Raw genomic sequence first — 14,044 nt, forward strand, 5'->3', positions numbered from 1 at the left:
TTAAGGTTTTCAAGTTTTGGAGTTCAGACTGGAAGATGATCAAAAGTGGCCTTCAAAGAGTTATGATCTTGCTTGCAGGCGGCGTTACGGTTCAATGCGCACTTTCTGAAAACATATGTGCAGTCGTCCGCAGTTTTTATGACATTATAAGTAATCTGGAGTACAAAAAAAAATTCTCAAATTAAAACATTTGCTTTTAGGCCTCAGGGAACATTTGTTTGGTTGTGCCCAATGTTACAGAATGCGGCACCGTTCTTTTTCATGATTTATATTACACCTTTATATAGACAAAGGTGCTGAATCTCGTATCATAAAATCTCGTCTAAGACGCTTAAGATTTCTCGCGTGTAGGAAAGCGAAAGCATTCCTACAAGGCGTCGCATTCTTACAAGCAGGCTGCCACGTCTTCTTTTCGCACACGGCGCTCAGGCGGTAACACACGCTCCCCCACCGGGCAGGCGCGCCGAACCTCGCCGGCTTTACGACGGCTTCCGCGACGAAGCCTCTAAATTGCTGTACTCTTCTTTCTGTTTTATTTGTGAGGCGCGTACTCTTTGACCTTGAGCTGCCCCGCCGGCTACCGTAAAGAATCATATGCGTGGTTGTGCTTTTCTTTGTGTTTTATTTCCGAAGCGCGTGTTTAATGACGTAGCTTTCTGACCATTCTTCGGGGACAACGCCGACGGCTTTTTGCGTAATGGGAGAAGTAAGGCTCTCGCCTTCAAATGCAGTTGATTGGAAAATGCGTCTATCTCGTACAACCAAGCAGTATCCTTTGTTCGTTTGCACAGGTAAAATATATCAAGGAAGCAATGTTTGCATTCACAACTTTTGATTTAACACCTCGATCATTGCGTAGTTAACCAGCTCGTTATACACGAAACTGGTCGAAAACTAGGTGGGAGCCAGGTGCAAAGCGAGATTAGAACCATACGCACACCCGCTCGCACGATATGGAGACAAAAAAAGCGTACCAAATTTCTGTGTTACATAATTTAAGCACTTACATTTGTTACGTGCAGGCAAGACAGTGGGATAACCTGCTTGCCTTTGTTGTAGATTCAACATTTTAAGTGAAGCGCGTGCAGAAATGACGCGCAAGAGTTACTAATCTAAGATCATGTGTCCCAACGCGACATTAATTTCATGGCCCCTTTAATGGCCAAGGGGCCCCCAAGATGGTTTCTACGGCGTAGCGACGCTAGGGTCGCTTCAATTTTGCAAGAGGTCTTTCCCATTTAATTGATAACAATGTAAAGGCCAGAAAAAAGCTCGACTTTCAAAAACACGTGGGCGACAAATGTCATAAACGACTAAGACTGCAACGCGAGTGTTAGAAAATGTTCTTGTTAAGCCCTCTCAGGAGTCTGATTGTGGGTATTACGTAAAGCCTCAATGAGCACAATTAACGTGAACTTCAGGACTAAAATAATTTGAATGATGTGTGTGCGTATTTGATTGCCGGATTGCTGCCCATTTAGCATTGACACCCATATACGCCGATTTTTACAAGGCGAAATATACATTGATTTATCAGTCAAGATACACCTTAAACTAAAAGCCGAAACCGGAAGGCCACTTATACAAAAACATAAACATGTGAAAATGAGACAATAATGTTGCTGTGATTTTTTTTCTCACCTGTATTTCTATACCCCATTACGACAAGTTATTTTACCTTTCTACTTTTTGAGGCGTACGCATAGAAATAACTGTTTTAATACACAATTCTAATTCCTTTTTAGGTGATGATGATGCTACCTAAGACATACATTCTTCAATCTGCTTTTAATATGCCTACTTTCGACTGTGCACTTCAAGTTTTCTTCAATAGAAGTCTTTCCTTCAGAGGTCTTTCCAAGAGTTACACAATGTATAATTTAATAGATGTGTACAAAAACGGGCGATAGTAAGTATATATTGATTCTTATTAGGAAAAGTTTTGTCATTTGTGGCCAAAACAAATGTGATGTTAATGTGATTTGCTTTTTAGCCAGGGTAAAGCCTTGTATGTTAGAGATTTTCAGGACTATACGATCATACTGGACAATCGGCCTGGTGAGTTAAGGCATGCCTTGTAGTGCATCGAAGTGTTATGATTCCACGCGTGTTGTGAAAAAAAAATCCTTCATAGCTTTTTGGTTTGTTGTTCTTTACATTAGCGTTCGAATTGTTTTGCTTCTTTAGTGATACTGCAATGCGATAACGGCATATTATGCAAATAACAGGTCATCTTATGTCTATGCAGGAAAAACCAAAAAAATTGCAGTTTCAAAGTTTCTCTCTTAATTTCATAGCATTGCTCATTGTATTTTTTCTCTTTAAATTTATAGTTAAAAGTTTTTTTTTATTAAATTGGGCCGGTGCCTTTCAAAATTATGAGGGAGCTTTAACGTTCACACAAGTCCTGGTAGCACGGCTATCATTGGCTGATTGCCGGCTTTCCACTCCTTAGAGCCGCTTTAGAGTTCTATGACTGAAAAATATTTGATCCCCTTATTCACCTTAGAAGCTTCTGTTGTAACTATGGAAGTGTTTATGTTTTTTGAGATGAAACCTGAGAGATGACCTGGAGCTACAAAAGCCACGTTTGATCCGTAAACGTTAATTATAGAGCGGTTTTGTAAAATTAGAACTGGTTAGACTACCAGTTACCTGATTCATTAAATATTGCCCATTTTTTTAACAAATTATTCAGACCTAAAGTCGAATTTTTATGCATTGTCAAATATATCACATTTGACTATATCAAACTCAGCACCAAACATTCCATGACTACTAGATATCTTGTGTCTAACGTTAGCAATGACACAACAACAAACTTCTTTATACCGAAGTGTTTCACAAAATATGAAATACCTAGTACCACCTTGCTTTAAAAGTACAATAAGTTTAATGATCGAGAAACTATGTGATTTTTTTTAATCCGTAGCCTTATAAAAAGTTCGTACTTTCGGTATATAGCAATAAACGCCACAACCCCTAAGATGACATGTGTAAAAATCGGAGAACACTGAAAAAAAAACCCTCTTATTGGTACTGCTCTTAAATGAGAAAAATTCAAGTTTCACGAAAAGAGATATTTGACTACAGCTTTAATATTGTATTGACCTCAGCTGATTTTTGTTTCAAGGAGCCTATATTGTTTGATATTTGTATTGGTACAGGAAACTTTTTAAAAGATTTGAGCCCTGCGCGGATTTCCCGGGAATTGAAGGGGACCCTATTGCCGTGCCCTGCGTTTTTAAGTTATAAAAAGGGCCCTGTTTTTTCGGAACTTTTTTTTTTCTCACATTCTGCGATGTTTTTGTTTGTGCCCGATTCTGGTGTTTTTCGGAGCTTATTTGTGATATTACAAATAGACACCGACCCACAAATCGGGGTTTATTGGGGTTCATATAGTAAAACCGCAGGTATATCTGGCGCGCTTTAGAGAACAGGGCATTATATGCGATGCGTTAGGTATTACTAAATAAGGAATAAAGAATCAATGTCAAAAGAAACAAGCAGCGTCGCGGACAGTTCAGTGGGTTCGGTGCTTGGGTTGGACACGAAACAAGTTTTTTATAAACGTTTCCTGCAGTTAAACTGCGGTTTTTCTTCTTGAAAGCAAGGTTCAATTCGGTGTTTTCGGATCTGACAGATTTCGGGAAAAACATTCGAGGATTATTGTTTGGTGTTTACCGGCATACACCGAAAAGACGGAACCCTAGTTATAACCAATAATGAATTAAAAAAAAAATCCCGTCACCGCAAAAAGCCGATCTGTGAACACAAACTACACAAAACACACACCCATATTCAAAGACAAGCAACCCAAAGGAAATGCAACACGCTGCACATAATTGATTTACGTAAATATTTCAAGGTGAAACAATACATTTCACTCGTCATTTTTTAAAATAGTAATTATAAACTTGCCATTTAGATTTAGGAAACCGTGTATACATCTTTTTCTGTCCTTACTTCTATACTACATTAAAATTGAGTGCATCCCAAAGCGTATACAACGGATAAAATTCCTTTATTAAAAACCTGACCCATTATCTATAGCGACGCGTTTAGGCGTTGGCGTTTTTATTTCTGTAGAAAGCAATAAATGTAAATTAGCTTTGACGTACGTGCGCCGCGTTGCAGACGTTGGCTAATTTATTGATACCGTGGTTGTTTCACCTCATATTAGGGGGGGGGGGGGGGGGGGTTGAAATTGTGGCCGCCGCCGCTACGTTATCCGCTATCCAGCTCCAACCTCCACTACCTGTATGTACTGGAGCCGCGATTTTGTGTTTCATTAGAGCGTATGCAAACTGCAGAAATATATATATTGTCGCGAGAGTTAACGCAACAGCACTGGAAACTCTTTCGGGCACAATACCTTACGTAAATTGAAGGTGTGCACTGCTCTTGTTAGTAATCTTTTCTGAAGACGCGATCTCAATGCAATTTTTATTTTTTGAAGACTACAGCTTTCATTTTTAGCTCTTCTATATAAACATCATTTCCTACCTTAGCAATTCAATCTAACTGACCGCCAACTGGACTAAGCCGATCTGATCTAAGTCAAGATGTCAAGCCATGAAGAAAGAAAGTTTGGTAAAACCACAACCGCAGCTTCACTTGCGTTGTTCTGGTTGTGCACTTGTTTTTCCTTGCTGTGCAACGCCTTTCCGACTCTCAAATTCACTTGCATTGTCAGCAGCAAAAGCACTATCGCTAAGCGAGAAAATGCGTTGTGTACTTTGAACTACATATATTCTCGAAGCGAGCCTATTTTAATGGCTCTCCCTAATTCTGCGAACAATCGCTCTCGTGAGGCCAACATTTGAACAACGCACTCTGTTTCTCGCAATTTTACAAAATAGCACACATGCACTGGCTTCCGCAGCTCCGCAAATCCTACACCAGCAGCGGGCATGTGCAATAACAGCGCCGCTATTGCATATATTTGAGCTGGAGACCAAAACTGAAATACTATGACTTCAATTTAAGCCAACCCCTTCCATTGATTAGATTCCCTCATTCTTCTTTAAGAATTTATAAGGCTGCAAATTTTCTAGGTTCCCTCGCTTTCACGATAGATTATGATCCGCAAATGGAAGCTGCATGGCGCCTTCTCTTTTTTGTATTATTGCGTATGAGCACATAAAGATTACGAACACGTTTACTAAAAGAAAACCCCGCCGACTCAACTAAAGGCGATCCCACCATTGGCCGAGCCTACTTTTTTCGATGAACGGATAGATTTTCCTTTCGCCCAGAGAACTGGTCTGGGCTCAGTTTCTTCCACGCCCTGGACATAAGCAATATGAACATTTGAGGGGACCAACTGACGGGGATGGCAACGCCTCGATGAAAACGCCGAATTGCCTTTTTGACCTTAAAATAGATTGAAATGTTGAACATGCAGTGAGCAGGCTGAAAAATCGCGTAAAACTTCGTGGAGGTTCGACCTGACCTAGATCACTCGAATTTTCAAGTGGTGTCACCTGACAGCCACGCCGGTAAAATGGAGTACAGTGCAGCCTGCTCACTGGGCCCGTCGTACTGTAACAGGCTTGTGACCGATGGGCTGGTGTCGAACGTCTTCAAATTTAGGGCACCTTGCGGCTTGAACAAAAAGCCCTAGCGTGAGGTTCGCCTGCCAGCTTAGTTGAACGAATTAGGTATTCTCAATACCTGGCTTTCTTAAGACGCAGCCATGAAGTAGCTTCAATAACACGTAATGTAAATCGTCAGTTGGGAAGGATATATAAATGTTCGACGCGCTTTCCCTAGCTTGTTTTCCACAAGAAACGTTTACCGTGCACAAGGCCTCCGAACTGGCTTGTGTACGTGATCTGCCTAGACCGAGCATGGGGCATAGAATAGAAACGAGTGCTGTGTTTGCTGTCGACTCGGGCGTGTGCTTTAGGTGTAATGGCCTGGAGGAACACGAGCCCTAGCCTAAAACTCACGCATCTTCTGGCTAGGTCTGCTGAGCGCTGAATAAAGCGAAGATACAGCTCGTAAGTCGAGGAGATGACGGGAGGAAGCGCGATAAGAGGACATGATCAGGTGTGCGACGAAGCTCTGTCCCAGCACCTTCTCCTCGGTACGGAGCAGACGACATTTTGGCCGTGCGTTCCTCCTGCATTGTTGCGCGTCTGGGCGAAGCAACCTTCTAGATTTTTGCTTTCCTTTTTCTCAAGGGCTAAGTCGTCGTTAGCGAAGGAACGCTAGATTTCGCGCAATTCGTTGAAAGTGTGAAACAGCCATTGCTAGGCCTAACAGATGTCGTCGACGTTGGTTTCGAAACGCCTGATCTTGACGTTACTGCTGGTCCTGCGAGAGCAGCAGACTACGATTTTTCTTACTCTGATTGGAGATAGACAATGAGTAGAGATAAAGGCAGCTAACCTTTGCGTCTACTCACTTTCTTGCGAATCAGAACTCGGAGCCCTGATTTGCGCCCACTGCGCAAGATGTCTTCAGTGTCGTATAATTTATTTTGTATTTACTCAACGGTGCAGCGATTTAACCACTTGGGGTGCTTCGGTTGTATCGCCTCCCCAGTAAAGTGTTCGCGCCTTTACGCCGTCTCGTGAATACTTGTTGACATCTTTTTAACCACACCTCTACTTGTGGCGGGTTTTCATCCATGGAGCTCTGTTATTTAAGAGAAAGAGTAATTGGGATATTATGTAAGAGTTCAAATCATTCTGCATTTTTTTCTGCGGGTAAATGTATTTCATGTGAAAACAACATAAGGCTAGAGAAATGAAACTTTTGATATTCCCCAATTGTCTAATGTTTATTTTATGGTTAGTGCACTATATTTGCTGTTTTTATTGTCTACAAATTAGCCGTAGTTTATGTATTTTAATTATTTGCATTATGCTATTTATTCGTGAACAGAAATATATTTTCCGCCAAAGAGAAGTCTTCAAATTTTGTTTTCAAACAAAGAATCATGTATGGTAACAAAAAATCCGGAATCCCATTTTCCTGACAAAGGTAAGTACTAGGAACTAACATTAGCATATATTAAATGTTACATTGGATATAGCTTTGGCAATTGTTGAAAATGAGATCCCTCACACCCTCGATCGTAGAAATGTAGAATTGTTCACGTTGGACTTTATTTGTCCAATTTTGTATCCCCGAGAGAATGCCCCAGCCCTGCTTTCTTTTGTCAGAAATTATTCAGTCCCTTGAATTTTTTTCATATGTGCCCCAAGACTCCGGTAACCGGCTGAAAGTGTCCCTTCATATCTAGTTGGTTGTACGAGTCATACAACGTTTTCAAATATTTGGAGAAGTATCGTCAACGGATGATTCCCTGGCGTTCAAAAAAAATTTGGAGGATTAAACATTTTCACAGCGGAAGTAGGAGATTATGCAGTTAAAAAAACGTGAGTGAAGACGCCATATATAGTGTGCTCCAACCAGTCACATAATAGTGCTCCAACCAGCACAACGCAGTAACCACAAAAGGTGCGTAATATTGAATTATACACCCCCCCCCTTCCGCACGGCACGCGGTACATCTACCAGGCTACCGGGTCGTACACGCCAACCCTAACAAGGACCTGCTAGTCTCCACGTACCAAACTGGAACACCTGTAGCACACCAAACGGGAAAACCTTTCGTATTTCATTGGCCTCCTCTGAGAGTCTGACACACTCAAATGAGCCTTGGATACGCTTAATAAAGCAAGCTCAATCTCAGTCCGAAAAACAAAAAAAGCGACCCCGTCTCCACGCCATTATCCTTACCTGTTGCGCCTATGGAGATTGCGGAAACGTATCCTGAGACGTATCAGTCACCATCCCCTTAATCACCAACGTTGAGGAACGATTATAGAACCTAAACACGGACATCAGTACGCACTGCTACGTTTTAGATATCTCTAACTAGAAAAACATCTGTGATAAATAGTCAACGGTACGCTCCATCAAAACTTTGCAGGGATCTTATCACGACCCTGCTAGGTCCCCCCTCGCGTCACATACCCACAATTGCCAAATAACTCGCCTTCAGGGTTCCACGCAGCTGATCCAGACACTACGAGATTTGCACATCCGGAAACCACTTTTGGCAAAATATCCAGCCAATACAGACCTTGAAAAATTCTGAATTAGAAAGCAATTAAAGTCTCCGAGAAAATTAGTAGGGCACGGGAGGGCCAATCAAGAATAGTGGCTTCAACTTCTCACAGCGTGTTGCCGTTCCCAACACTCACGCTTTGCACACACGAAAGTAAATGCGTGCACTTCCTGTCATGTTCGCAGCCATGTTTGTTTTTCACTCGCCTCGGTCCGATGCCAACGAGATAAGAGGAACTGTCGCAAGGTGCTGCTAAATGTTTTCTGTTGAATGCGAGCTCTGACTCTCAACACGGTGGTTGAGGCACGCGCGCGGCATGACGGCTGACAAAGTGACACGTTTCCCCAGTCCCGGTTATCTCGTGACCGTCGGAGGAAAGCGAGTAAAAAAACACATGACTATGATCACGAAAGGAAGCGGATTCTCGAAGCGCGAATCTTGACTGCGGCCTTGCTCTGCCAAAAGGCACAACCAGTTATTTCTTATGGTGCTCCCGCGTCTCGCGTACTTTTGCTGCCAACCGTACCTTCACTCTTGCCTAAGTCATCTATATCTACCACTGAACAAAACAAAATAAGATCTTGAAGAGGATGGTGTTATATATGCGTCACTCCGCAACCTCGGGGCTGAAATGGGACAACTTCTAACTTTCCTCGATATACACGGCTCGGAGGGCAGCTCACCAGAAGAATGGACATCCCCTATTATCACCTTAATACCTAAACCGGGCAACACCTCCCCACCCCCCCCCCCCCCACCCCCCTCACTCAGCAACCTTTGCCCAATTTCCCTTACCTCTTGAGTGGGACAATCGATGGAGCGGATGGTTCTAGACCGCTACCTGAAAGCCGTCTCGTTTTTTTACAGCGAAGCTCTATATGACTGCTTGGTCGGGTTTTTTCTTGTACGTCGGCAGAAAACCATCCCGCACGCCTTAGCATTTATCAAGGGGTTTCGACACTTGTTTTAACAAGAAAACAACACACAAGTGTCACAGCCACATGATAGATGATAAGGCGCGAGCGATCAATGCGAAGCACCTAGCCCTCCCTGTATTCGTTTCTCGGTAATGATTGCGGTTGCATAGACTGCCCCGGCAACGGCAGAGTCCGAAGTGGGGAGTGACGTCACAAGGCCCGCTAACAATGCGAAGCACGTAGCGCTCCCCGTATGCGTTTCGCGGTGAAGATTGTGGTTGCATAAACTGCCACGGAAACGGAAGTATGCGATGTATTTCAGATATAAAAAAGGTTTTGGTACAGTGCATTTACTTTCCTTTCGTCAATCATTTGGAATAGACCCTCTTGCTGTTTAGGAACATAAACGACCGCTTCCGTCCCAAGCGGCTTCCGGTCGCACAATCTTTGCAAGCCTGTTGAGCTTGCTTATGTCACCAGTGCTAGAAAGCACAAATGCAAGACGGCCATCAAGACTAGAGATTTAACGAGGGCCTTTGCCTGTACAATATTACATTTTGGAGGAGGCAAGTTTGTTTACATGAATTCTGGAAACATCTTAACATATCTCACACTCCGTTTTTTGGCGTTCACCTGGAGAATGGGCGGTTGAACGTTTCATCTATATTTCAAGCAGCAGTGTTTAGATGGCGTTAGTTCATTATTTTTAATACTGGAAGTTCTTTTTGGAAATCAAAAACTGGAGCCCCGCTTTGTTGCGTTTGCACAGAAAAAGGGTCTATAGTGCTGTGGACAATCGTCGCAGGTGATGCCACAGCTGTGCTGTTCAACCACATACGCGGTGTGGATTGGAGCCCAAACTACTTGTTTGCATACTCAAGTCAGATTCTCCTCCAAGTATTTACTCAAAACCTCTTTCTCCTCCTTCAGCATACCTTCCAGCGCCACCCTCCGCTCAAGTGTCGTGATTGGCGTTCCTGAAGCAATCGATTATGTCGGCCAAGATCACTTACTCAGCTCAGTTCGGGAAGCAAGCTGCGGAATCAGATTATGCACATACATCCTCAACTTCCTCGAAAATCGGATAGGCTGCTTTCGTATAGCTGATGAAACGTCCGCATCAATCAAAGTCACACGCAGCACCCCCCAAGGGCGGCGCTTTGCCCAACCCGTATAAATTGGTATGGCCCAGCTGGCCCGTCGCCTCCAACAAATCCCTGTCTGTCACTCCTCTTCGACGCGGACGACCTCGCCCTTCGGTGCACACACGAGTCTCCTTGGGAAGTGGAGTCAACTCCGCAGCAGAGGCTGGACATCATACGTGAATACTTCGCACAAGCAGGCCTTCAGGCTGCCCCAGAAAATTCAGAACTGCTTCCGATTTCACATACACGGTATTATCACTCTGTTAATCATCACATATTTCTACACGTCAGCCAACAACGCATTTCAAGAGTCTTTTTATGTAAACTCATGTAAAATTCTAGGCACACATTTACAGGAGAGTATACACTCAATGCCAACGCCAGTTCAGCCATAAAAAACATGCCACTGGGTTAGTTGCGTGGTACGGAGAGTGGTCAAGGAGCACGCGGTTTTTCATAAACAAAAACAGGCCAGCTAACTAGTTTATGTGCACGAATCAGAGCGCGTTGGTTAAATCAATGTTCACACAGAAAGAATAAAACACTGAAATTGAAGCAGGAGAGGCAATCGCAGAAAGGATTGAAAGAACTTTAGTGTTTGTCCTTCGTCCATTTCGCCGTTTTATTATTTCCGTGCAACTTATACAACGCCTCCCTGAACCTTTATATATATTACTCCATCATGAAACTCTACGGCACGGGACTACTTATCTCCCTTGAGACGAACTTAGCTTTGTGCCGCACAAGGCAGCCTTTAACAATGCCGCCCCACTTCCTCGGTCCCCAACCCCCTCCCCACGGTCATTAACCATGGGGAGCAAGGGGGGGGGGGGGAGTACCTAGGTATGGAGTAAACATATTCGAAAGTAGCTAGATTTGGAGTTAGAAGTCCCAAAACAACTAAATTCAGAGATAGATTTAAAAAAAAATTCCAATTCATTTGGGGGTGGCCACAAAATGGCCATCCCCAACATTCTGCCACCATGGGCACCACCCCTGCCGTCACCGCTCTTGTGCACCTACATCGGGATCGACAAATGGCCCGCGTCTCGGGAACACCGCAGGGTAGACGGATCCGGGTGCAGCCAGGACTCTAACTTATTAACCTTCCCTTGCATATCTACCCAGCCCTTAGCCTCAAACCTGCACTTTGCCCCTGTACTTCGCCTGTTGTCCCCGCACATAGACGACGAACGAATAAGATTGCAATCTATGCACCGATTCATCCTTTCGCACACTATTCATGGCTTTTGCAATGGCGTCCGTCTGAGGGACAGGAGCCACAAGAACAGCGGCATACGCAATCTACACAGAACAATCTCATCCAAGTTCACACCAGCGGTCCATATAGCAGGCCCTACAGTGTCATGCCACTAAAATTAATTACCATTCTACATGCTATCCAAGATGTTATCCAAGCTTTTTTCCGACTGCCTCGGACATCAGAATACATAACCTATACGTATTCACAGGCTGCCATTCACGAATTGCAGCAATGAAAAATCTCTCCAGATCTCCGAGCAGACATCGAGGTGGCTCTAAACACACTTCATCCATCCTCGGTCACCATTCGGTTTGTCTCAGTTCATGCAGGGATTGGAGGTAATGAGCTGGTGCATGAACACGCCAGTGAAATGCATATCCGGGCTCGCGTAATCCCCTGGCCTAGCCCCCTCCCCCCCACCCCCCGGCGATGAGGCTTTTACCTACAAAAGCGCAATAAAATATCATTACAAGCATATTGTAACTTTCAGCAACGCCTACATCGACCCCACCCTAACCTCGATGTGACGAAAACCGACATCCTTAGAAAGATCCAAATACCCTTCTAACTCCTGCTAGGCTCTACCACTCTCGGTGTCGTTAAGATCTCTGCTGCCATAACTGCCCCTTCCTATACGTCTATGTAGAGCATTGCGCTCTACACTGCCAGGTTGCAATATTTATCCAATCCTGCCTAACCCCCTCCCACTTCCTGGAGTTCCTCTCTATCATCGGAGAAACTTCAAGGTCAAACGGCCTTAGCATGCCAAGTCACAGACATTGTGAACACTTAATTTCTGTTGTTTAGCAAAGTGCCTTCTCTCACTCCCTCTCTTGGCCGCCAGCATCTTAAAGGCCAAGTGTGCTCAAGCCTTTTGAGGTCGTATTTTGTTAGCGCTATGAAGATTGTTGAGCGCGAGCACGTTGATACGTGACTTAAGTGCCACTCTACGCATGCACTGACTGAAGCTGTGCTCACTGACACCCAGTCATCGTTATTCGCCACTTGTGTTAACCAAGTCCTTATAATAAGTTTATTCAATCTAGCAATACTAAGCAATTTCAGAGTGTGGTTAAAGAGTATAAAAAACTGATCTTAGGCTAGCTGGGGTTGATGGTGTCGACATTCTGAGAGACAAATGTGCCTCTCTTTAAAAATACATATTTGTTAAGGCCTTCTCTAGCGACGTTAGTCATTATTTTTCAATGTATCTAGACCATGACGCTTTCCTCATGGATCCGCTTATATTCGATTATGACGGAATTAATCAAGTTCATACTGTTATTTCAATAGGTGATTTCGGTGACATTCTTGGCTTCTGTGCAGTCAAAGCAGCCAAAGACAAAAGAACCTTTGAAATTAAGAATAAATAAAAATACAAGTGGTAATTTATTTGCGAGCATAAAGTGTAAAAAACTAGAAACTTTTTTTGTGATTTAAAGTCTAAAATGGCTGTAGAAATGTTGGAAACCAATTTCTGCCACATTAAGGATAAGCATAATATATACATATATACATATATATATATATTTTTTTTTTTTGCGACACACGTTCTAACTTTGAACGGTAGGTGCTGGTGGGCTTAAACCGTGCACGATAGATTATAGCGCACATTTATATATTTTCTATATTATTTATTTTAAATTACTTGTAATGCTGATATTATACAATGTTTACTTTTTAGCCTACCATCATGCATTGTCGAAACGTCATTATTAGTTTGACACCTGCCTTAGCTTTTTGTGTGGACATTTAAAAAATATACATTGACTTGTTTCACCTGAACAAAAAAATATTTAAACCAAAAAAGATAGAATGAACATCACACATGAGCTTAGAATGAACTAGTGGATTACTTTTCTTGTATTGTCGTAAAAGGTTATATAAAATTAAAATTTAGATCTCAAGGGGTAATTATCTTGAAACCACCACAAGAGGAACCGTGTTAGTTTCAACACTTAAAAAAAAACTCTTTTCACTTTGACACAAAATCCTTATGGTTGCGTGGAATGCATCCTTTTGTAAATTACAAGAACGGTAGCTTTAATTAAACTTATTTAATTTTAAATATACACTGCTCCTTTCAAATCATCTAATCAGTGAAGGTAGGATATATTTCAAATTCAGTAATGCAAAGCTCAGGCCAGTGGTGGAAACTGACAGCTGCGTCTCACGACCACGCAAAAGCGCACGTGCACATATTATTTAAAAATATGGCATGTATGGATCAGTGCAAAGGAGCGCTACACATAAAAATTATTTTATTTTCCAGCCTGTAGCCTGCTTGTAACGGAAGGAACCTTTGAACACCCTCCCACGGAATGCACCGAAGCATTCAGAAGACACTGTGGAGATCCTGCACGCAACTACACCAATATAAGCCAATGTCAACAACACAATAACTACATCCAGTGATTTCCCCACACACTTTCTACGGGAGTGCACCCCCCCCCCCCCCCCCTTGTTTTTCTGAAGGCACCCCTTAATCCGAGACGGCTCGTCTGTTCTCAATGCCCCCCTTAACACCACCTAATTTCAATTCCTGGGGAAACTTCTGATCACATCTAACAAATAGATAACTCATCTGCACACGATGCATATGTTAACATCTAGGCTTTACGAGCTTTATGGC

At 43.0% G+C, this 14,044-nt stretch overlaps 1 protein-coding gene across 1 annotated transcript in view; it reads left to right on the forward strand.

Annotated features, from left to right (window-relative positions):
• LOC120845889 overlaps positions 1 to 13,827 on the forward strand; it is a 27,372-nt gene extending 13,545 nt beyond the window's left edge. The window contains exons 2-5 of the mRNA XM_040217449.1: positions 1,746 to 1,909; positions 1,994 to 2,058; positions 6,895 to 6,993; positions 13,685 to 13,827. Coding sequence (XP_040073383.1) covers positions 1,746 to 1,909; positions 1,994 to 2,058; positions 6,895 to 6,993; positions 13,685 to 13,827 — 471 coding nt within the window. The remainder of the gene's footprint in view (positions 1 to 1,745; positions 1,910 to 1,993; positions 2,059 to 6,894; positions 6,994 to 13,684) is intronic.
• Positions 13,828 to 14,044: the final 217 nt, after the last annotated feature.

This window comes from Ixodes scapularis, unplaced genomic scaffold (genome assembly GCF_016920785.2).
Source record: "Ixodes scapularis isolate PalLabHiFi unplaced genomic scaffold, ASM1692078v2 PGA_scaffold12__126_contigs__length_90152505, whole genome shotgun sequence".
NCBI lineage: Eukaryota > Metazoa > Arthropoda > Arachnida > Ixodida > Ixodidae > Ixodes > Ixodes scapularis.